The sequence below is a fragment of the Choloepus didactylus genome, chromosome 4 (genome assembly GCF_015220235.1).
Source record: "Choloepus didactylus isolate mChoDid1 chromosome 4, mChoDid1.pri, whole genome shotgun sequence".
Taxonomy (NCBI): domain Eukaryota; kingdom Metazoa; phylum Chordata; class Mammalia; order Pilosa; family Megalonychidae; genus Choloepus; species Choloepus didactylus.
In genome coordinates this window covers 41,503,005-41,525,689 of record NC_051310.1, presented here as the reverse complement: position 1 = coordinate 41,525,689, position 22,685 = coordinate 41,503,005, and the positions used below count along the sequence as shown (strand labels likewise).

Below are 22,685 nucleotides of genomic sequence, written 5' to 3'. Positions count from 1 at the left end.
GGGTGGACTTTTCATTGATTTATTTATCCCCGAGATTCATTCTGAGGAGGAGGGTAACAACCACAATAGTTAATGCACCTCCTTAGGTAGAGAAGAATTAAGGTTCATCTGTTATTTTAGAATTTTATTATGAAAGAATAAGCGCTTGTTTATTAAAAAAAAACAGACTTGCATGAAGAAAAAGGTAAAAATCTTCAGTCCTCCAGCCTAACTCTCATGCCACTTTCTGGTTGTGACTACTCTTTAGCAGTTCAGTGTGCATTTTTTCCAGATTATTTCTCTGCATCTATATATGCATGTATTTATGAAAGTTTTTATACAAAATGAGACACATTAGATATGCATAACTTAGTCTTCCTAACACTCATTTAAAATTCTACAGTAAGAATAAACCATAATTTATTTAATCAGTCCTCTACCGATGGACATTTATTTCCAGCATTTTTATTACAAATAGTGTTGTAATTAATACATTCTTACATTTTACACACTCATTTGAGTTTAATTGTAGGGGTTAATGCCTAAAAATGTAAGGTGATCATACTATCACCTGAATCAGGACAAATGCTAATCCAGGGGGGCCTGCTTGGAGAACAGGTGTGTACCAGGTGTTACCTAAAAATGGAACTTCTCTTCAGTCAGTGGGTAACATTTAAAATGCTGCTGTTGACCCCCCACCCCCACCCTGAGGAGCTGGGGGAAGGTGCAGAAGTGTTCCTCACCTGGACTGGTGTTGATGTTGTCACAAACATTAGGACTGGTGGTTTGATGTGCTGAGCCCTCTATCATGGGACTTGCCCTTATGAAGCTCGTTATGGCAAAGGAGAGGCTAAACCTGCATATAATTGTGCCTAAGAGTCTCCCCTTGAGTACCTCTTTGTTGCTCAGATGTGGCCCTCTCTCTCTCTCTAACTGAGCCACCTCGGCAGGTGAACTCATTGCCCTCCCCACCACATGGGACCCAACTCCCAGGGGTGTAAATCTTCCTGGCAACGCAGGATATGATTCCCAGGGATGAATCTGGACCTAGCGTTGTGGGATTGAGAATATCTTCTTGACCAAAAGGGGGATGCAAAATGAAATGAAATACTTTCAATGGAGTCGAGAGGTCACTCTGGTGGACATTCTTACGTACTATATAGATAACACCTCTTAAGTTTTAATGTATTGGAATAGCTAGAAGTAAATACCTGAAAGTACCAAACTTCAACCCAGCAGTCTGGACTCCTGAAGATAATTGTATAATAATGTGGATTACAACAGGTGACAGTGTGATTGTGAAAACCTTGTGGATCATACTCCCTTTATCTAGTATATGGATGGATGAGTAGAAAAATGGGGACAAAAACTAAATGACAGAGTGGGATGGGGGGATGGTTTGGATATTCTTTTTTTACTTTTATTTTTTATTCTGATTCTGATTCTTTCTGATGTAAGGAAAACGCTCAGAAATAGATTGTGGTGATGAATGCATAACTATATGATTGTACTGTGAACAGTTGATTGTATACCATGGATGATTGTATGGTATGTGAATATATTTTAATAAAACTGAATTAAAAAAAAAATGCCGCTGTTGTCAAATAGCCTTCCATCATAGTTTAACCAATTTATACTCCCTGCCAATGCATGAGAGCTCCTGTTTCTTCAAACTCTTAAAATACTGACATTACGTTAATAATTATTTTTGAACTTTGCCAAACTAGCAAGAAACTGTGTCTCGTTTTAATTTGCATTTATTTAATAATCACTGAGGTTGAGCATATTTTCATTTATTTTTGGCCATTTGTAGTTCTGTTTTCTATGAATTGCTTGTTCATATCCTTTATGTCTGCATTTCTTTTGAATTTGTCCTTTTCTTATTGATTTGTAAGAGCTCTTTGTATATTAGTTAGTCATTTGTCATACAGTTGGCTAACATACTCATCCCAGTATGATGTTTGTATTTTGACTTCATGTCCGAGATTGTAAAAAACAAAAAGTAACCATTTTTTTCCCTTATAATTTTAACCTCCTTTTTAAATTTAAATTTTTAAGCTACCTGGAATTTATTTTGTTTAAGATATGAATTCAGCTTTATTTGTTTCCACATTGTCTAGTCAGTTTTCCTAACATCATTCACTGACTAGCTTGTCTCTTCCTCCCCGCGTTGATTGGAAATACAATCTGTATCTTATGCGAATTCTCTATATGTACTTTGGTCTATTTCTTGCCTCTCTCTTTTCTTCTATTGATCTGTTTAGGATACCATTAGTATCCTGCTGTCTCAAGTCTTACATCTTCAATCTTAATATCCGATAGGTCTGTTTCCCCATCTTCTTTAAACTTTTTCAGATTTTCTCTGATCATTCTCTTATGCTTAAACTCTTTCATCTGAACTTAGAATCATATTGAGAGATTCCCCCCAGCACAGTTGTTATTTGACAGGATTGCATAGAATTTGTAGATTAAGTCAAGGAGAATTTATATCTTTACATCAGTAAGTCTTTTTCAAGAATAAGCTATATCTTTCCTTTAAGGTTCAGTTTAACTAGAGGGAGGCCATAAAGGAAAACATGGATGAACAACCATAGTAAGTGGCTTATTTAGATTACATTATAATACATGGTCCAGTCAGCGTGTTGCTGCTCATCAACAATGTATGGCTCAGTGAACTGAGCAAAACTGTATTTACATACAGATGCGGTATGCAGAGCCACATTTCCATCAATTCCTGCACATTCGTCTGTGATACACTGCCTCCCATGAATTGTGTATTTGAGTTTTCATAATAAAACTATGCTAAAGCATATTCCAGAAAGAATTATCAAGGGAGTCCTATATTATTATGCATTGTATTAGTTTCCTAGGGCTGCCATGGCAAAGCACCACAAACTGGGTAACTTTCAACAACAGAAATTTATTGTCTTACAGTTCTGGAGGCCAGAAGTCCAAAGTCAAGTTGTTGGCCAGGCCCTGCTTTCTCTGAAACTTATAGGGGAGAATCCTTCCTTGCCTTGTGTAGCCTGTGGTGTTTGCTGGCAACCCTTGGCATTCCTTGGCTTATGGATGCATCACTCCAGTGTCTGCATCTGTCTCCCTGTGGGTCTGTGTCTGTGTGTCCTGAATCCTTCTTATAAGGACACCAGTCATATCGGATTAGGGGCCCACACCACTCCAATCTGACCGCATTTTAACTTGCCCAATTCCATCTGTAACAACCCTATTTCCAAATAAGGTCACCTTTGCAGCTACCAGGGGTGAGGACTCCAAGATATCTTTTTTGAGGGGACACAGTTCCACCCTTAATAGTTCTGAAAGGTGTTATCAATCAAGATGACCAGCCGGTGATCGGGATCTTGCCAAGTTCTAATGGGTTGCATTTGATCCTGGCCCAGTTGGAGGCAGGAGGCAGGAGGCCATCGCCACCCTTGCCGTGGTCACAGTGTATGCATTCTGTCTGTTACATGGCCCAGTAGGGCTTTCATTTTTCTTGTCAATATCTGACAAGTCCCACATCAATAGATTCTGAATGTGAAGCACCCGATGTGCCGTGATAACACACTTGTGTGGTTAGAGCAGAATGCAGTGGTGACCTGCACTGTATGATGCCACGAGGGTGGGTCTTAGGGCCTGGCGAAGCTGAGCTCACTCCTCCCCGCTCCCCCAGCAGTTCTTTCTGCTGCCCTCCTCTGCCTCAGTGTGGCCAGGTTGTTTGGGGTTTGAGCAGGAATCGGCCTTGTCTCCCCTTTGGCAGGACTGTAGCCAAAGGTCATCAGGACCCTGAGGATGTCCCTGGCCAAGAGGCCTAAGGAGGGCCTGGGCCGAGCCAGGGAAATCTGGTTATGTGCTGTTTTGGTCTGAGTAACACAAACTTGTACTTTTCCTTTCTTCTCCGTTCTTTCGAGCCAGAAGCAGAGAAGCGTTTCCAAGCTCATGTACAGGCCAAGAGATGACAGCGTTGGACAAGTCCCCATCTGGGCCGTGAGCTGATGCTCTGATCCCTGAGCCAAGGACAGAGGCAGCCTCCCAGCCTGCACTTGTCAGGGCCTGTTTATGTGCTGGGCACCAGAGGCCAGCCTGCTTTGTTCTGGAGCTGTCAGAACTGGAAGGGGGTGCCAAGCACATCTGGGCCCTGGAGTAGTCTGGAGGCGCACAGAGAAAGCTTTGTGCTCACGCTCTGTTGCCAGACAGCCTCAGTCCCAGTGCCAACCCAGCTTCTCAGCAGCTTTGTGACCTTCAGCACATTACTTTACCTCTCTGGACCTCAGTTTCCACCATGGTAAAATGAGGACACGAAGGGCACCTAATTTAACTTGCAGGACTATTTGGAAAGAGCAATAAGCACCAGCAAAACACCCAGTGCACGTAGACACTCCATGAGCGGTCAGTATCTGCTCAATTCTGTAGAAGATGCCTAATTTTCCCCCGTACCCTGGGCTGCCTGGCTGGGACTGAGAGGGGAAGGCAGGGCTTTGGTACTGCTTTGCAGACCTAGGAATGCCCTACTAGAGCTGAGTAAGCTGATGAGGAGAAGAGAACTGAGCTATCACATCACACATCCCTGCCATGGACCATCCTCAGAATCTCTTCCTCCCCAGGTGGCCTATGGGCTGGGCCAAGGGTAGGATATGGAGACCCGGAGAGCCTGACTGGACTGGCCACCCTCCCTCACCCCCGATCTGAGCAGAGATGGGAACAGTGGGCCTGATGCCTTGTCCTGGCCTTGAATGGAGGACCCTGGTTGTCTCAGATCCCTAAGGGAATGGGCAGTGGGACCACCCTCTTTCATGGGGAGACCACTAAAGCTCATGGCCGTGTGCTCACAGCACCCCGGAGGAGTCAAATTACTGGAAGACCAAGATGGCTTCCCCAGGCTACCCCCTACGTGTGCTCCTTGCTATATAATTGAATTGCAGAGGCCCCCAAGCCTGTGGGGTGGAATGTTGGCAGGGTGGTGAGTTTCCGTAGTTGGTAACCATGGGGGATCTAGCCGAGTTGCAGTTGGCTCTGTAGATGGTGAAGCTCCAGGTCAGTACAAATAGAGACCAAACATCCTGATTCACCAGGAGTTTCCTTGGGAAGAGGGGTCAGGGGAGAAGGTTTCTAAGGCCCCTCCTAATTCCAAGGTCCTATGATTTGCCATCATGTGTTGGTGTAAAGCAGTGGTTCTCGACCTTGTTTGCACATTGGAGCTCACTGGAGAGCTCTAGGAACTCCTGATGCCTGTGTCCCACCTCCAGAGATTCTGATTTAATTGGCATGGGGTATACCCTGGGTATTAGGGATTTTAAATCTCCCCAGGCGATTCTAATGTGGGCCAAGGTTGAGAACCACTGGTAAAAAGGCAGGTGAAGTAATAATCATAACCACCATTTATGTGCCAGGCACTGTGCTAAGCCCATTATATGCATTATCTCTTTTCATCCTCCCAATAATCTCCATTTTCCAGATGACGAAACATGCTTAGAAAGGATAAACAACTTCTGAAGGCCTCAGACCAGTGAGAACTGGCATTCCGCTCTGGGGCTGTCAGATTTCAAAGCCCAGGCTAGTAACAACTATAATAGCAGCTTCTGAAGCAAGGTGAAGTGGAATACGGGGGCATGTCTGGGGTAGGATACTCTGGATAAGTTTCCCCTATACCCACCCCAAGGCTCCCAGTTCTCTGCTGCCCCCGGCATCTCATCTTTTTCTGTTGGATAAGAGTTGGCAGGCCAGGTGGAGTTGGCTCCATCCGGAGGCAGAACCCAACAGGTTGCAGGGAGGCCCAATGGGATCTGTCTTGTCATTTGGGGGAGGCGGAACCTGAGACTGGTGCGCAGAGATGTTGAATCATGTGCTTAGTTTCCAGCTCTTGTAATGATTGGCAGCCTTTCAACTGGGGACTCAGCATTGGATGGGATTTTGCTCCCAGGGGAGTGGGGAGTGCTTGGGAAGCACATTCAGTTCCCCAGGTGTTTTTGGTTTATAACAGACTTAGAAGGAAAAAAAAAAAAAGTCGGGAGCCATCCATGAAACAAGACCAGAGCCTTTTTATTTGTAATTTAATTAAAATTTAGTGAAAGGCAAACCCAGCAGGTACCTGTTTTACTGGCAGTAAAAGGAAATTGGGCAGCAGTTATTTAAATGGAGTTTGAGTTGTTTAAATCTAAAATGTAGGGATATGTGTATGTCTTAAAACAAAGTTTACAAGGTGTGGAGATTTGGGCTGAAGTGTTTTTGACAAAAATGACATGGAAAATATTTTCCTTACTTATTTTAAACCTTCCCCTTTGCTGTTCAGTTCCTAAATTTAGCAGTCCAAGAAGCAGTAAGCAAATCTAGCTGGGAAAAAACTGAAGCAAGTCAGGCAAGTTTCAAAGTTTAATCAAAGTGATGGACTGAAAATAAAACCCTTGAAGATGAGAAGTAACTCTTCCATTTTATAGAGCAAAGTCATTATTTCGGCTTAAACAATTTCAGATGTGATTGATCTTACTGGACATGGAGGTGCCAGATCTGGCACTCCCTTGAAGGACGAAGTCTGGGAGAGGGGTGACTGCCAAGAGCTCTCTGCAGGAGGCGGGAGGGTTGTGGGAGGCTCAGAGGGCTGTCACTCACCATCTCCCAACCCTCATCCTTCACCATGGAAACTCAGGGGCTTAAGCCAGTGGTCCAGATGGAATCCTGCCCCCCAACCCCTCACCCCCCACCCCAAAAAATGCTGAGCAGAGCCCTGCCTGCCGGGGAAGGCTGAGTGTGCCTCACCGAGCTCTGGGCTCAAGACACTTGGACCGCATGCCAGAGACAGCCTGAAAGCCTGATGGCTTGGAGTGAATGGCTGCCTGCTCCATTGTGTCATTGCCATCAGCGGCTTGTTTGTTGGTTTTTGTTTTTATTTTTGTTTTTTACTTTTGAGAAGTATGTTTTCTATTTATCGAAAGGACTGGCATCTCTGCAATTCTGGTAATTAGAGAAGGACATCCAACTCAAACAAGTTAAAGAAGGAGAGAAAGAAAGAGAGAGAGAAAGAAAAAGAAAGAAAGAAAGAAAGAAAGAGAGGGAGGGAGGGAGGAAGGAAGGGAGGGAGGGAGGAAGAAAAAAGATAGATGATAGATTATGTGGATAGAAGATAGATAAAGATAGATGGATGGATAGATAGGTAGAGGATAGATAGATGATAGATGATAGGGAAGGAAGGAAGGAAGGAAGGAAAGGAGAAAGGGAGGAAGGAAGGAGGGAAGGAAGGAAGGAAGAAAGGAAGGAAGGAAGGAAGGAAGGAAGGAAGGAAGGAAGGAAGGAAAATTTGGACTAGTTGTGATTGGCTCCAGGGACCCAAACAATATTGTTAGAGCTCTCTTTCTCTTTCCTTTTTGTGGCTCAGATTGTTTCTTCTTGGTTTCATTTTATAGACAAGGTTTCTCCATGAGCAAGAGGATCTCACCTCCCAAGTTTATCAGTGCTGATAAAAAGAGCTCATCCTAGAGAAGTCTCAGGGAAGATTCTGTTGGCTCTTGTTGAGTCAAATGGCCATTCCTGAACCAATCACTGTGTCTACAGGTGCAGTAAGGTTGTCCTGGCCTGGGTCTTGGGGTGTTGCAGGGCAGGGAGACAGTGACTGACAGCCCTCTGAGGAGCCTCCTGCCAGGAGAGGGGAAGAAGTTCCCCCAGGCAGACAACTCCCCCCTCCACCTCCTTGACCACCTCAGTTTCAAGTTTGTCTTTAGCTTGGTGCAGGGTGGGGGGAGGGGGTCTGCAGGTTGAGAAATGGGGACCCTTGAGGTCACGCTCACTTATCACTCATTTGTTCATTAACCACTGATTTTGAATGCCTGTGCTCATCCAGGCACTGTTCTCAGCTTTGGGATCCAGCATTTAGCAAAACAGACAATTCCTGCCTTTGTGAAGCTTGTATTCTCATGGGGGAAAAACAGACAAAAAAGATAAAATAAGTAAAGTACGTGAGAATATCAGATGGTGATAAGTGCTATAAGGAAAAATAAAGCAGGGTAGAGGGCTAGGAAATGTGTGTGTGTGTGTGTGTGTGTGTGTGTGTGTGTGTGCAGTTTTATGAAGGGCAGCCAGAGAAGGCTCAAAGAGGAGGCAAAGTCTGAGCAAAACCCTGCAGGAGGTGAGGGAGGGAGCCATGCAGACATCTAGGGGAAGAACCTGCCAGGCAGGAGGCAGAAGGAGCAAAAGCCCAGAGGGGGAGGATGCCTGGCAGGTCCAAGGAACAGCAAGAAGGCCAGTGTGGCTGGAGAAAACAGTAGAAGCTGAGTTCAGTGACATGGCCAGGCCCGCCTTGGAGGACCTGGCCGGACACTATTTGCTCGGGGTCCTGTACTCTGAGGGAGAGAGAAAGCCGAGAAAGGCATGTGGTGTTTCAGAGGATCCCATTTGTTTGCTGTTGTTTTCTTCCCTGATTGTAAGTAACTTAATTTAAATTTTCATTCATTCATTCCTTCATTCAGCAAACACCTGTTAAGGGCCTACTATGTGTCAGGTGCTGGGAGCTCAAAGATGAGGAGCTCAAAACTGAGTGGAAAAGAAAGAGAAGTAAACCACAAATTTCATTGTGTGTGATATGTGACACCCCAAAAGCCCAAAGTGCCCTCTCCCCTTCTGGAAAGGGCAGCAACGCCAAGTCCCATCCATTTGGCTGTGTGTGGCTCCAAGCCCAAGATCTCGGGCCACTAGGCTGGTCCAAGCACAGCTCCTCAGGGTCCTGCAACCTAGGCCCTAAGGATGCATTTGCCCCAGCTGATAGGCTTAGGGAGCAGTGCTGATGGGTAAACAGGAAGGCGGCAATACACTTCCCCTTCAGAAGAGGGGAAAAGAAACAGCATTCACTGGCCACCAGTGCATGTGACATCTCCTGGTCAAGAGCAGCCGGGACCCCATCCCCAGCTGGAGTTTGGGGTGGGGTGGGGTGGGGTGGGGTCCCATGGTCAGTCCATCCAGCTACCCCGCCTGTTCTCTCAGGTTCAGGGAGGAGTTTTCTTCTCCATGGTCCTCCATGGCCACACTGGAGTGGGATGGGTAAGGGAAGGGACTAGACTCCTAGATTCCTAGATTCCTCTTCCAGGGATCACACTGTTCTTTGTTTATTTCCATATTCCCAGCCTCTTGCACAGTACCTGGCACACAGTAGATTATCGGTAAATGTTTGCTGCTCGAACACCAATGTATGCCTTTAGGTCAGCGGCTATCAATGCCCAGAGGTCTGGATGGGGCCGTGGAGCATGGCGGAGGGCATTTGTGGCTTGGAGAACCAGGAGGATGGAAGTGCTTGTCTGCAACAGGGCACACAGGAGAAGTACCAGCTTTGGGGTGAAATGAGGAATCAAGTTTGAGGTGTTGAGCTAGAGGTACCCATGGAATCTTCAAAGTTCTGGAAGTTTCAAGAGCAAAGAACAGAGCCAAGGGGAAAGGGAGAGTTTGAGAACTGGAAGGAAAAGAGTGTGGTCTGGGCAGGTGAACTGGGGTTACACATCAGAGATAGAACGGTCCTGGGTGGTGACTGGGGTGAGGCCAGGGAGGGGCTGTGGAGAGAGAAGTGAAGTCCTGGGAGCTGCAGAGGTCATGGCTTGACCGTGGGCCGAGTCTCCCCCTTCCTCAGTACCCCCTCTCCTGGGCTGACCCAGGGCCAACTGGCTTCTCAGCTCCCAACACCAGGGACTACTGAGTCGAGTGAGAGAAGAGCTAAGACCTTGGGAGGAAGCAGGCCTGGTGTTTCCGTGGTGCCTTTCTTCACATGTTGTCTCCCAGGGGAACGGTCCTATCGCAGACCTTGGTACCGTGTTAGAGGTGGATTGGGCCGCTCGCAGGCCAGGGGTCTGTGGGAGGGAGCAGCTGAGTTCTCCTAACAGCATCTTTATGGATGGCTAACTCCGATTCGAGGCCTCGGGAGAGCCTTGGCCTGAGCAGACACTCCTCCGAATCATTTTCTATGGGCCTGAGGAAGCTTTGGATGAGGTGCAGCGAAGTGGCAGACTGGAGATGGGGGGACCCGTCTTGGAAACATTGCTGCCACTTCCTGGCCCTAGGAGGTGCTTGGCAGAGCTTTGTTGAACGAACGAACAAACGAAAGAATGAACGAATGAATGAACAAATGAATTCAAGGATTCATAAACAAGTGAATGAATGGCAGGGTGATCCTTGGAGCTCCCAGAAAGGGCACCCCAGCACCTAGTACATGGTTGACTCTCAATAAAAGTTTATTTGGGGGGTAGGATGAGTATAGGATGAGTGCTCAGAGGTTTCCCAAAACCCGCAGAGTGGCCATAATTCCTAAATAAATAAACTTGGTTATGACCCTCGGTTGACTTGCAGGATAATTAAGTGGCATACTTCCTTTTGGGAGCTTGAAAAAATCACCCCTCTGCCGTTTTTCTCCTATTTCAGCTCTATAGCCATCACCTGGGGGCTGCTTTCCATCTCTCTGCCTTGACATCCCAGCTGGGAGAAGGGTGGGGGCAGAGTTAGCACCCAGACTTACTGCGTGTGAAGAACACAAAGGATCTCTCTTTCATTCTCACTCTCAAGGTTAAACAGCTCGGGCTGTTCTAGAAATCCAGGGTTCAAGCCGGCACATTCCCCCTCTCCCGCCCTCCCTCCTTCCTTCTCTCCTTCTTTCCTGAAATGGATTTCATGTCCATGGAGGTGGAGTGGTGCCACATCTGTTCCGTCTCTGGCACCAACTCTGATTACAGAGCAGCAGCTGCAGCAGTTGTCACCACCCTAAGACACCCTGAGTGTCTGTGTCTACATGGGGTCAGGCCCAGTGGACTCAGGGAACTCTCCCTCACTGGCTCTGACCTCGGGGAACTTCTGACTGGCTCTTAGGACAGGATGCAAGCCCAAGAGGGTAATGACATGACAGTGTGACAGCAGTAAAGATAAGAGCCCCTGGAGCCTTCAGTGTTCTGTCTAGTGAGGCTGGGAGCTAAGCTCTCAGGGGAGTGTGCAGGCTCTGGGCTGCTGGTGGATATTCCCCAGCCTCACCCCACACATCAGTCCCTTCTGCAGGTCCAGCCATTTTGCTGGGACCATCTCTCTTAGGAACCAGGCCCATCACGGAGCCCCCATGCAAGGGTTCTGCGAATGGGCAACCCTACCCCACCTTCCTGTTGCCTCTGCAGGCACACGGGTGGCTCCGGCCTGGGGCTGCTGACTGAGTGAGAGGGTTGGAGTCAGGATGCACCCACAGTTGATGATATTTCATGGCACTCTTGGGAACATCCGGCCAGCGGTTTGGTTCAAGTCATGAGGTGTCACGATCCATCCATGCATCCCCAGTGTCTCTGATGGGGGTCTCTGAGGTCGAGGCAGAGGGAGGAGGGGGCTGGGCCATGGCATCTGTCATCCACTACTCCCCAGCACTTGCACCAGTTGAGCCAGTGGGTTTGCCATGGGGCTATTTCAGCAACAAGCAGTGGTCCCTGAGGAGATGCTTCATTGTGTGTGCATTTGGGATCAGCAGCTCTGGCTTGTCCCCATGGGTAGTTCTCTTTTTGGGAGCTTGTCCAAGCCCTGGGTACTTTACTAATCAGGCACCTCCTGCATGCCTAATCCAGTGCCAGGCCCAAGTTCAGCCCGAGGAGACTGTCAATCTGCATGTTACTTGGCAGCCTCCAGCCTGGTTTGGGGTTCCTTCAGGACACCTCATCTTGGGGGTGTCTGGTGCACTGCAGGGGTCACTTTTATTACATCTGGCAAAGAGCACTGATCAAGAGTGTGGGCTTGAAGAGCCAGAATGACCACTCTCTGAATCCAGACTCTGGGACTTACTAGCTCTGGCCTTGGGCACTATTTTTTTAGCCTCTTTGAGCTTCAGTTTCCTCATCTGTGCAGTGGGGGAGTAATGATGTCCTCACAGAGTCTGGGGACGGTACCAATGAGGCAGCACAGTTGGCTCGCGCATGGTCTGTGTGGATTTCTACCACGCTGGCCTGCCTGCGGCCCCTCTGATGCTGACCCTTGTTTCAGGTGACAGGAACGCCCTCCAGGGGCTTTGATGAGAAGGCGTACCTGGCCGCCAAGCAGCTGAAGGCTGGAGAGGACCCCTACAGGCAGCACGCCTTCAACCAGCTGGAGAGTGACAAGCTGAGCCCCAACCGGCCCATCCGGGACACCCGCCACTACAGGTATGGCCTCCCCTGTGCCCACGGAGAAAGAAAGGTGGGGGGAAGGCCCGTGCCCTTTCACCTGTGTTCTTTCAATCGTGTATTTAAGAAAGGAGGAAGATTTCCTCAGACTCAGTCTGGTTACTGAGGTGGTCAAACCCTCACCCTCAGTTGTTTTAATTTGTTTCTTGGACCACCTGAGGGCCTAGACTCGGGACCTCCTAACCAGGCCAAGCCCCTCCATCTGCCAACCCAGCAAGAATGACCCTGCCAGGGGCCACAGGTGAGCCGAGAGTACCTGGTGCCTGAGGTGATGAGAGGCCACCAGCCCCGCCCGGAGCAGACAGTGGAGAGCTGGGCACCAACCCCTTTGGCATCCCTTTCCTTCCTCTCACCCTGCCCAGCTCCCCAGTCCTCGCTCCTCCCGGGAATGCTTCCCAAACTTGCTCTCAGTTATCCTGATGTGTTGAGGTAGGAAGCCTTCCTCTGCCATCCCAGCATCCTTCACCCAGGATCTTGTCGTGTCCAGTCTTTCCTCTTCCTGCTCTCACATGTAGGAACAGTCCGAGTGCCTCATCCTGAAGTTCAAGCCACCCTGCCCCCTCCCATGACCTGCCTGGTCTACCTTCCCAACCTTATAACCTTATCTACCCCTCATCTGGCACTTAACGCTCCGGGAATCCTATGCCCCTCTTTCCCAGCTTCCTTGTTTTCACACATGCTGTTCCCTCTGCCTGGACACATCCTCACCCCCGCCCACCTGCATCCCTCACGGCTCAGCTCAGTGTCCCTTCCTCCAGGGAAAGTCTCTTGCTGGGTCTGGGCCTCCTCTGCCCTCCGCGCAAACATCTGACAGCAGCAAGGGCATTGGAGCTGATTCATGGCGCGTCTGCAGCTCTGAGTGACCTACATGAGCTGGGTGGGGCCCAGCTCTGTACCCGGATCTAGACCAGCTTCTATCTGGTCCTGGTTTGAGGGTAGATGGGAATGACTCCAGTCAAGAATGCTTTTGCTTCGTTTTATGTCCAAAGCAGCCACCCTGCAGGGCAAAGGATGACTGTGAGATAAGGGTGCAGTTGGGGAGCCTGGTTCTAATGCCCACCTTGTCTCACGGGGGTGTGCCTGAAATTCCGTCGGCTTGGCAGCCTGTGCAGGGGGAGACAGGCACAGGATCGGGGGAGCCCAGGACTGTGGCCTCACTATCCTGTACCCCCAGCACTGTCAGCCTCTGGAAACCACTCATGCCACCAAATAAGGCAGTCATTCTGCTCCTCGGGAAGGGGCCCCACCCAGGTCTCATGGCCAGTTCCAGGCCTTGGAAAGTCTTTCTCAGTCCTGGCGTTCTCTCCCCATCTCCGCCTAGGCTGTGGGGCCTACGAGGTCATGTCCACGTAGCTCCACTTAGAGACCTTTCCTGCACAGGCCATGGCCGACCTCATCCCCAGGGCCCAGGGGATCTGCTGAATCAAGTCTCTGAACCAAGTCTCTGCCCTCCCTTCCCATCCCACCCCCATCTTGAACCTTCTCTGGTATTTGCTGAGAATCTAAAAGGGGAGCTTCCTTACCTTTCTAAGTGAGACTCTAAATCCAAGGTGGGGGTGGGGTGGGGGTGCTGTTGTGAGCCCCACTCCCCTCTTTGGTCCTCCAAGCTGCAGCTTCTGCTGGACTTGAAACTGTGCGGCTAGTTCCTGGTCCAGCCCTCAATCTAGGGAGTCCCTCCTCGAGGGAGCAAAGGGACCTAAACCACGTAAGATAGAGAAAACCCTATAAGCCCCAAACCCACGGCACAGGTGGGAGATAAATCCCTTCAGAGGCTCTTGGCCCCGATAAACCCTCATCCTCAAAGATGTAAACCCCAGAGAAGTGCCCAGTGCAGAAGGGAGGAGAGGGTCGGTGGGAGGAGGTCAAGCCCATCCTCCAAATAAGGGGCTGGCCAGCGCCCAGTTTGCCACCTTGCCTTCCAGATCCCCTCCCTCCGGGGCACCAGATGGTTGGGGGATAAGGACAGAGAAGTGGGGGGCCCTAGAGGCCAGTGCTGGGAGGCTGGGCGCCCAGGAGGTGCCTTGCTCTCAGCATGGAGCACCCACTGTCTGCTTCTCCCAGCGCTCCCCATCCCAGCCACCAAGCCCACTCCTGCCCCCAAGTCCACAAGCCTTTGGGACGACATGCCCTTGGAAAGTACGGCTTCTAGGGGAGCAGGAAAATTTCCTTCTCCTCCCCAGCTTCATTTTAAAGCCTCTCAGGATTTCCCCCATGGGAGTCCCAGGCAGATGGGACCCCTGCCTGCCTGACCAGGTCTGCTCTGCAGAGCAGGAAATGGGCCTGGGAATTCTCGCCAATGGAATAAATGCCATAATGAAAAAATAGTCACTGCCGGAATAGTCAGAGAGCAATTGTAATAAAGAAGATTGCCATGAAAACCAGAGGCTGCAGCAGCCTTCCAGCCAGCCCCAGGAGCGCGAATAAACGCATTCGCAGGGATGACAGGAATGGATTGTTTTAATTCTCTTTCCAGAGGAGTGGGGAGGGAGCCAATGAGCCAAAATGGGGTGTCTGTGGCCAGGGCAGCACCCATCTGGTCAGGGAGGGAGCCGACTGGTGGGAGATGCCTTTGGTGGCCTGTCAGCTTCCATTTCCTCCAGGAGGCCCAGGAACCTGCAGGAGAGAGGCTGCCCCCCTGTTGGTAGCTCCAGTCAGCGTCAGTGTCTCTGCAGTAAGGGCAGAATCAGCAGGTGGGCAGGAGGAGGGGGGTGAGTCCTCTCCAGAGCCTTCCAAATATTAGGGCAGGCCATAGGCTGGAAACTGCAGTAAAGATGATGTTGACATCTTGAGTCCCAACTCCCCCAAGGAAGCTGGCAGGCTGGAAATTTGACAAGGCTCAGTGTTGAAGTCTTGGGGCAGGAATTCTTCTGACCTTTGGAACCCTCAGTTCTTGCTTGTTAAGACCTCCGACTGATTGGATGAGGCCCACCCACATTGCTGAAGATAATCTCCTTTTTATTTGAGGTCAACTGGATGTCGATGCTGATCTCATCTATAAAATACCTCCACAGCAACAACCAGGCCAGTGTTTGACCAAACAACTGGACACCATAACCTAGCCAGGCGGACACATAAAATTAACCACCACACAGTGGCAGGAGAAAATTGAGGGGCTGTTTTCCCTCCCACCTTCCTCCCCGTTTTGCCTTGTTTGGTGTGCTGGAATGTCAGCTCCAAAACTGCAGGGAGTTTTGTGTGTTTGGTTCAGTGCTGTACCCTGGGGCCTAGTGCAGCTCCTGCACTCAGCAGAACTCTACTAAACAATTGAACAAATTTGGGGCTCCAGTAAAGAGCTCCTGGGTCTTTACCAGCTGCTTCTCTCAGCAGATTCCAGGCTGGGTGGGGTCTGAGAATGGGGCCTGAGTGAGGTGTTCTCAGGGGCAGCAGACCCGGACAAAGTCAAGCCTGGAGACTGGCCCGAGGATGCCCCCGCAGCCGGCCTCTGACCTCCCTGCTCCCTCCACAGTTGCCCATCTGCATCCCATTCCTTGGACCTGCCGGCCACCAGCATCATCATTACCTTCCACAATGAAGCCCGCTCCACCCTCCTGCGCACGGTAAAGAGGTAAGCCGGGCCACAGGACCTCTCAGAGCACTGCCCCCGAGGCCTCAGGGAATCCACTGAGCCTCTGGCCAGGGAGGGCATTATGAGAGGACAGCTGGTGCCTCAGGAGGGTGGATGCCAGCCCAGTGGGCACGTGTTTGCAAAATCAGAGAGAGGGCCCCTTCTGTCCTCCTCCCCAGCTTGGCCCTGTGGCCGAGATGAAGCCCCACTCATCATGCTTCCTCAGTGAACCTAGACAAGAATGGAATTTGGAAAGGAGTTCCCAGTGTTAAACCAGAGACAAAAGAAGCTTGGGTTTCCTTTCCTAGGGAGGGGAGGAGGGGCAACAGTGGAAGGCCAGGAGTGGAGGGAGATCCCCGAGGTCAGCCCTTCTGACTCGTTAGGCCAGAGAGAGTCTCACTAGCCTTCCAGGCGGGCAGCTCAGGGCTTACCACAGGCTTGTTAAGTCTCAGGCTGTAGGAGCAGCTGCAGCTCCTGCCGCCCCCATGTGTAGTAGGGCAGTGCCCACCCTCTTATCTGGGGTCAGTCTCAAATGTCCAAGGGAACACACTGCATCTCAGTCTCGGATCAGGGTCTGGAAAGTTTGCAGGCAGCTGCCCGTGGCCAGTGCACTGGACCCCCAGCTGGGTGGTGGGAGAGCCCCATGGCACAGGGAAAGCTGAATGGGAGGTGGCTCCTAAGGCCAGGCTCCTTGTCTGTCCCTACCACTGCTCCAGTGTCCTGAACCGAACTCCTGCCAGCTTGATCCAGGAGATCATTTTAGTGGATGACTTCAGCTCAGATCGTAAGTATTCACTTCCTTTCCACTCTCTATCTCATCCCCCATTTCCCCGGCACATTAGGGCAAACATTCTTCAGGTTGTCCTGGCCATCACCAGACTGACCAGGAGTGCCCCCAGCAGGAATCCTCAGTCCTTTCTAGGTCCTTTCCTGGCCCTTCTCCCTGGTGCCGAAGGAGGAAAGAGAGGTGTTGCTTTGGATGAACATCAGGGAGATGACGTTTTTAGAAAACTGAAACATCAACAGCATCCTTCATTGTCACAACTACTGTACCAGAAGATTGTCCTTTCAAGCAAGCCCTACAAGAGTTGGGCTGACAGCAGAGGGGCTGATGCTCTCTGGCACCCTCTAGGGGTCACACCATAGGCACAGGCATTCCTTGGACAGTCTGGCCTGGGAGTGGGGGGCAAGGGGTACCCTTTGGCCCGTACAGATAATCATCTCCCTCCATGCATCCCCCATCCCCAGCCCTGTCCCTGGTCCTCGTATGGGACGGCTTCTTGGCAGTTCCAGTGGTGGCCTGACCACTGTGTTCTGATGCCCCTATCTGAGTGAGCTTGCCTTCCTTCTCCCCAACCCCCTTCCCCAGCTGAGGATTGTCTGCTCCTGACCAGGATCCCCAAGGTCAAGTGTCTGCGCAATGACCGGAGGGAAGGTGAGTTCTTGGGCCCTGTCTTGGTCTCTCTATCTCTCTGTACTTTCCACTCCCTTTCTGTACCATACCATCCCAAGCCAGTGTGGCCCCACTGCATCCCTGAGGGGCTGGGTCTGCAGAAAGACCCTCTCACTATCCCGGGTCAGCCCCTGTCACAGCACAACTCTAGGCCAGTCGTTCTACTTCTGAATGCCATGGTTGTCTCTTCTGAGAAATAGGGGTAATAATAGTACCCTTTCTGCATGCGGGGTTGTTGTGAAGATTAAATGAGATAAACTATGTGGAAATGCTTTGAGAAATTCAAAGGGCGGGATAATGCAAGTGTAACCTCACTTCCAATCAAGAGGTGTTCTGGAATATTACTGATGGCAGAACATTGTACCCAGCATGCTAGGGGACATGCCAGAGGTGCAGAATCTGGCCCTGCCCTCACATAGCTGAGGAGCCAGCAGCCACCACAGCAGCAGGCTGATTATAGCCCCATGTGAACGATGCAGACATCACCCGAGAGGGAGTGGAAGAAGAGGTGGATGGTCAGGGAGGGCTTCTTGGAGTGGGGGGTGGGCTTTGATGAGGGGGTTTGTGGGACAGGTGAAGGGAAGCAAGAGCTAGGGGCATTCCTGGCTTCCCTAAGAAAAGGCATTGGTCAGGGAGGAGTAGATATGTAATAATCATTACCCTTTTTCTCAAGTGCTCGTCTTGTGCCAGGCATTCACTTTGCCACCTCCTCTCATTCACTCCTCATAACAGCCTGTTGTCCCCATTTTGCAGATAAGGAAACTGGGGTTTAGGGAGGGTCAGTAATTTGCCCAGGCAGATGAATGGAGGAGCCAGGATTCCAACCCAGCAGGCCCACCCCAAAGCCTAGCCTCATAACTTCCCTCCACTTATGCACCCTTCCAGTGAGAAATGGGGCTTTATCAGCAAGGTAGAGTGAGGTTAAGTGACAGAGAACCTTGGAAGCCACAGGAGGACATTTAGACTTGATAAGACAGCAGGGAGCCATTGAAGGCTTTAGAGTGAGACAGAGAGAGATTATGGACTTAAGAAACACCACTGGGGCCAAGGGGCCATGAGGACATTGGTGAGGGAAATCTTTAAGCTGGAATGGAAGTGTCCAAAGATAAATCCATCCTCAACACAAAGAGGGTGGCTCGTGGGTGCTACCAGGCTTGAGGATATGCTGTTCCTTAGGGTTTACCCAACAGGGGATGTAAAGTTATGATTAGGTATTTTATAGATAATTACAGATTGAAGGATGGATGGACAGATGGATGATTAGTCATATGGCTAGATACAGAGTCCTGGGCAGAGGTGTGGCCAGGGAATTCTCTCCAACAAGCAACTTGTATTCAGAGCTCTTAGGGTGAGGCCCTTCCCTCCCCACTGGGCAGGGCCTGCCCCACATCACAGGGCACCAACAGCCTGACCAGGCATCCCTCCAGTCCTGAATAGAGAGCTGCTCAAAGTGAGGCCCTTCTTTGATGGTCGATGAGCTGTCAGCAAGGATTTTAGGGTCATGGGGGTGGAGGAAGAGCAGACTCTAATATATGTAGGCTTCTCAGGAACCAGGCCCTCTCCACGTTGTCTTGTTGGATCCTCACAGCACCCTGGGAGGTAGGCGTTATTTTCTCCCTGCAACTTATGGATGAGAAAACTGAGGCTCGGGGAAGACAAATTACATGCTCAGGGCGAGTGAAGGGGCTGGCACAGAAACTCAAGTCTGTTTTAGTCCAGAAGATTCTCTCCATGTCACACATGATGGTGCAGCTGGAGGGAACCACCCTGAAGATCTCAGGGGAAAAAGTTTTGGTTTCTGGTTCTCCTTCAATACCAAACTACACTTTATTGCCATTTTCATTCACCAAACTGTGACTATTCATAGGTGTTTGCCCAGAAAAGTGCCTGGCACATGGCGGACACTTGGGGAATGATTGATGAATGATTGATGGATGAGAGGAAGAAAGAGAGAGGGGAGGGATTAAGAGAGGAAGGAAACAAACAGAAGTACAAAGTGAAGTTCAATCACAATAAGTCAGATGAAGCCATAGCCTCTGAAGGGGCAGAAGCCCCAGGGCATGGAGGGGGTGGTTGGGAAGCAAGTTGGTACCAGCTCACCCCCCAGTCCAAGCACCAACCCCTGTCCACTCCCATTGCAGGGCTGATCCGGTCCCGGGTCCACGGGGCAGATGTGGCCACTGCTGCTATCCTCACCTTTCTGGACAGCCACTGTGAAGTGAACACCGAGTGGCTGCAGCCCATGCTGCAGAGAGTGAAGGAGGTGAGCCCATCTGTCCCTGGGGGAGCTGGGTGTCCTTCTGGATGCATTCACCATGTTCCCGGCATGAGGGTTTATGGAACGGGCTTTGGAATTGGGCAGGCAGCATTCGAAGCCCAACTCCTCTGCTTCCCTCTGAGTGACAGCATCTCATTGAGCTTTCTCATATGAAAACAGGAATAATTGTAGTATTTGTCCTGCTAGTTGTTGAGAGATTAATGAAAGTCTGGGTGAGCTGTAAAGCTCCTGGGAGGAAGGAGTCCTGTGCTAGGGACACTTTGGGTCAGGCTGGGACACCCGAGAGAGAGGGAAGAGTGGATGATGTTCTCAAGGAGCAGAGAGGGCAGGAAGGGCCCCTACCATTCTTTTCTAGAATGAGGAGGATTTGGACAACTGGCAATTACAACTCAGCCATAAAAAGACAAACAATGCAACTTGAAAACAGGCAAAGGACTCGAACAGACATTTATTCAAAGAAGATTTACAAATGGCCAATAAACATAGGAAAAGATGCTCAACATTGTTAGCCATTAGGGAAATGGAAATCAAAACCACAATGTGATACCACTTCACACCTGCTAGGATAACTATAATAAAAAAGACAGACAATAAGAAGTGTTGCTGAGGAAGTGGAAAAATTGGACCCCTCTATCACTGCTGGTGGGAACGTAAAATGGTGTAGGCTTTGTGGAAAACAGTTTGGCAGTTCCTCAGAAAGTTAAACATAGACTTACCATCTGACCTAGCATGTCCATGTAGGTATATACCTAAGAGAAATGAAAACATGTGTCTGTGCAAAATCTTGTACAGGAAGGTTCATAGAAGCATTATTCAAAATAGCCAAAAGGTGGGAAAACCCTAAATGTCCATCAACTGGTAAATGGATAAACAAAATATGTATGTCCATGTAATGGAGTATTATTATTTATCCATTAAAAAGGAACAAAGTAGTGCTACATGGACAACATGGTGAACCTTGAAAACATAATATTGCATTAAAGAAGCAGACACGCAGGGCCACGTATTGTGTGATTCCATTTATATGAAATATCCAGAACAGGCAAATCCATAGAGATAGAGAGCAGAGCAGTGGTTGCCAGGGCCTGGTGGGAAGGGGGAATGGGGAGTGACTGCTAATGAATAAGAGGTTTCTTTTGGGGGTGATGAAAATGTTCCGGATTAGGAGAGTGGTGATGGTTTCACAACCTTATGAATGTACCAAAAAAACCATTGAATGGTGCATTTTAAAATGGTGAGTTTTATAGTATGTAAATTATATCTAAACTTTTTGAAAAAGTCTATAAAAAGGATGAGGCAAGTCTGCCTGGGAGGAACCATGGATGGCTTCCGCAGATCAGCCACACCAGGCTGGCGTTGTCCCGGGCTGTGTGAGCCAAGGGAAAGAGCTGAAATCCCAGTGCAGACAAGGGGATTTGAGGGTGGGAGCCGAGTCGGGGAGGAGAAGAGAGGAAGAAGAGGCTCTGTTCTGTGTCCCACCACGGAAGGAGAGAGCAGAGAGGGTCAATGAAATGGTCATTTTTTGCTATGTGATAAATGACGTAATCACCACCTGCTGCCCCCAAATAAAGAAATGTTAGTAAAATCGACATGAGACATGACTCAACAACGTTTTGGAGTCAGATCTGTGTGCTGGGAGGTGACGAAGGGAGTGGCGAGTCCGACCTTGAAGTACTGTGGCAGGAGTGGCCCCTGGTCACATAGGGAACACAGGGTCCCGGCCCTTGAGCTGCTGGTGGTCCAGGTGGGAAGACTCGACTCAAACAGGTACAGCGGTAAATGGCAATCAGTAAAACAGCGACCGAAGAGCCCCTGCTTCACTGTCCGGGGACTGTAATTGTGAAAGCAGTTTACAGGAGGGAGAAATCCTTGCGGTCTGCAGCAGTCAGGGAGAGAGGCTGGGGGAGCATGTGTTCTCTTGGGGTCATGGGGGGGACCTTCCAGGAGCCTATGTGCGGCTGCAGGACAGCACCCGTGACCTGGAGCAGCCCCAGGATCACCCCTCAGGAAGTGCCAAAGCCCCAGTGCTTCAGTGCAACTTCCCCAGAGCAGCCTCTGGGCCTTTTCTCCGCAGAGAAATCCCTGGCCTCATGCCGTCTCGCGTCTCCTCTCCTAGGACCACACCCGCGTGGTGAGCCCCATCATCGATGTCATCAGTCTGGATAACTTCGCCTACCTTGCAGCATCAGCTGACCTGCGGGGAGGTGGGTCCTGCTCCCTGGGGAGGGTCCCTAGCAGGGAGAGGGTGGGCCTGGGTCTCAAGCTTGGTGAGTGCCTCACGCCCCTCACCTCCAAGGAGAAAATGAAGAGGGATTGGATGGGACCCCGGGGTTGGGGACAAAGAATTAGAGCGGGCAGCTGCAAGCTCCTGGCGCAATTGGTGGCAGAGCTAGGGCTAGACTCTAACTTCACCCTCACCTTTGACACATCCTTCCCAAATGCTGCCAGCCCAGGAAACAGGGTTACAAGTCCTTGCAGAAGGGCATAATGACAGCTATCTTGGGTTGTGGATGGGAGAGCCCTCAGCCTTGCAGTTTATCTGATAAGAGTTCCTCACATGTACACCCTGGTTACTGTCTAGACCCTGTATTGTCTAATGCAGCAGCTACTACCCACATTTGGCTATTGAGATGTACTGTAAGTACAAAATATACACCAGGTTTTGAAGACTTAGTATAACAGAGAATGAAATTGCTCAGAAATTTTTTTATATTGATCACATGTTGAAATGATACTGTTTTGGATATATTGGGTTAAAATTTACCATTAAAATAAATGTCACATGTTATTTTTGCTTTTTTGGTGTGACTGCTAAAACACTTCAATTTATGTAGGTGACTCACATTTGTGAATTGCATTATATTCCTTTTGGACAGCTCTGGTCTAGACTCTAGGGCTGCACTAACCAATACAGTGTAGGCAGAAGCCACATTTGGCTATTTAAATTAATTAAAATGAAATAAAATTAAAAATTTGATTCTTTAGTTGACTGGCCACATTTCAAGTGCTCAGAAGCCACATGAGTTAGTGACTACCATATTGGATGGCACAGAAACAGAACATTTCCATCATTGTGGATAGTGATGTTCTAGAGAATCTAGAGAATCTGCTGCTGTAAACCTGTAGCATGATGGGTTACCGACTTGGGGCCTGAACTCCCAATAAATGGACACAGCTGTTAGATAGTTCCCTTGGGTAGGATTCTAAAGGGAGCCAGGCATTTCCCCTTTGAGAAATCACTCCAGGGCCTTTGCACATGCT

The 22,685-nt window shown here is 49.6% G+C and overlaps 1 protein-coding gene across 1 annotated transcript in view; it reads left to right on the top strand.

Annotated features, from left to right (window-relative positions):
* Positions 1-22,685, top strand: part of GALNT16 (polypeptide N-acetylgalactosaminyltransferase 16) — a 108,340-nt gene that overhangs the window by 66,072 nt on the left and 19,583 nt on the right. Inside the window, exons 3-8 of the mRNA XM_037832452.1 lie at positions 11,950-12,107; positions 15,595-15,693; positions 16,410-16,477; positions 17,063-17,128; positions 19,288-19,409; positions 21,541-21,628. Of these exons, the coding sequence (XP_037688380.1) occupies positions 11,950-12,107; positions 15,595-15,693; positions 16,410-16,477; positions 17,063-17,128; positions 19,288-19,409; positions 21,541-21,628 (601 nt within the window). The remainder of the gene's footprint in view (positions 1-11,949; positions 12,108-15,594; positions 15,694-16,409; positions 16,478-17,062; positions 17,129-19,287; positions 19,410-21,540; positions 21,629-22,685) is intronic.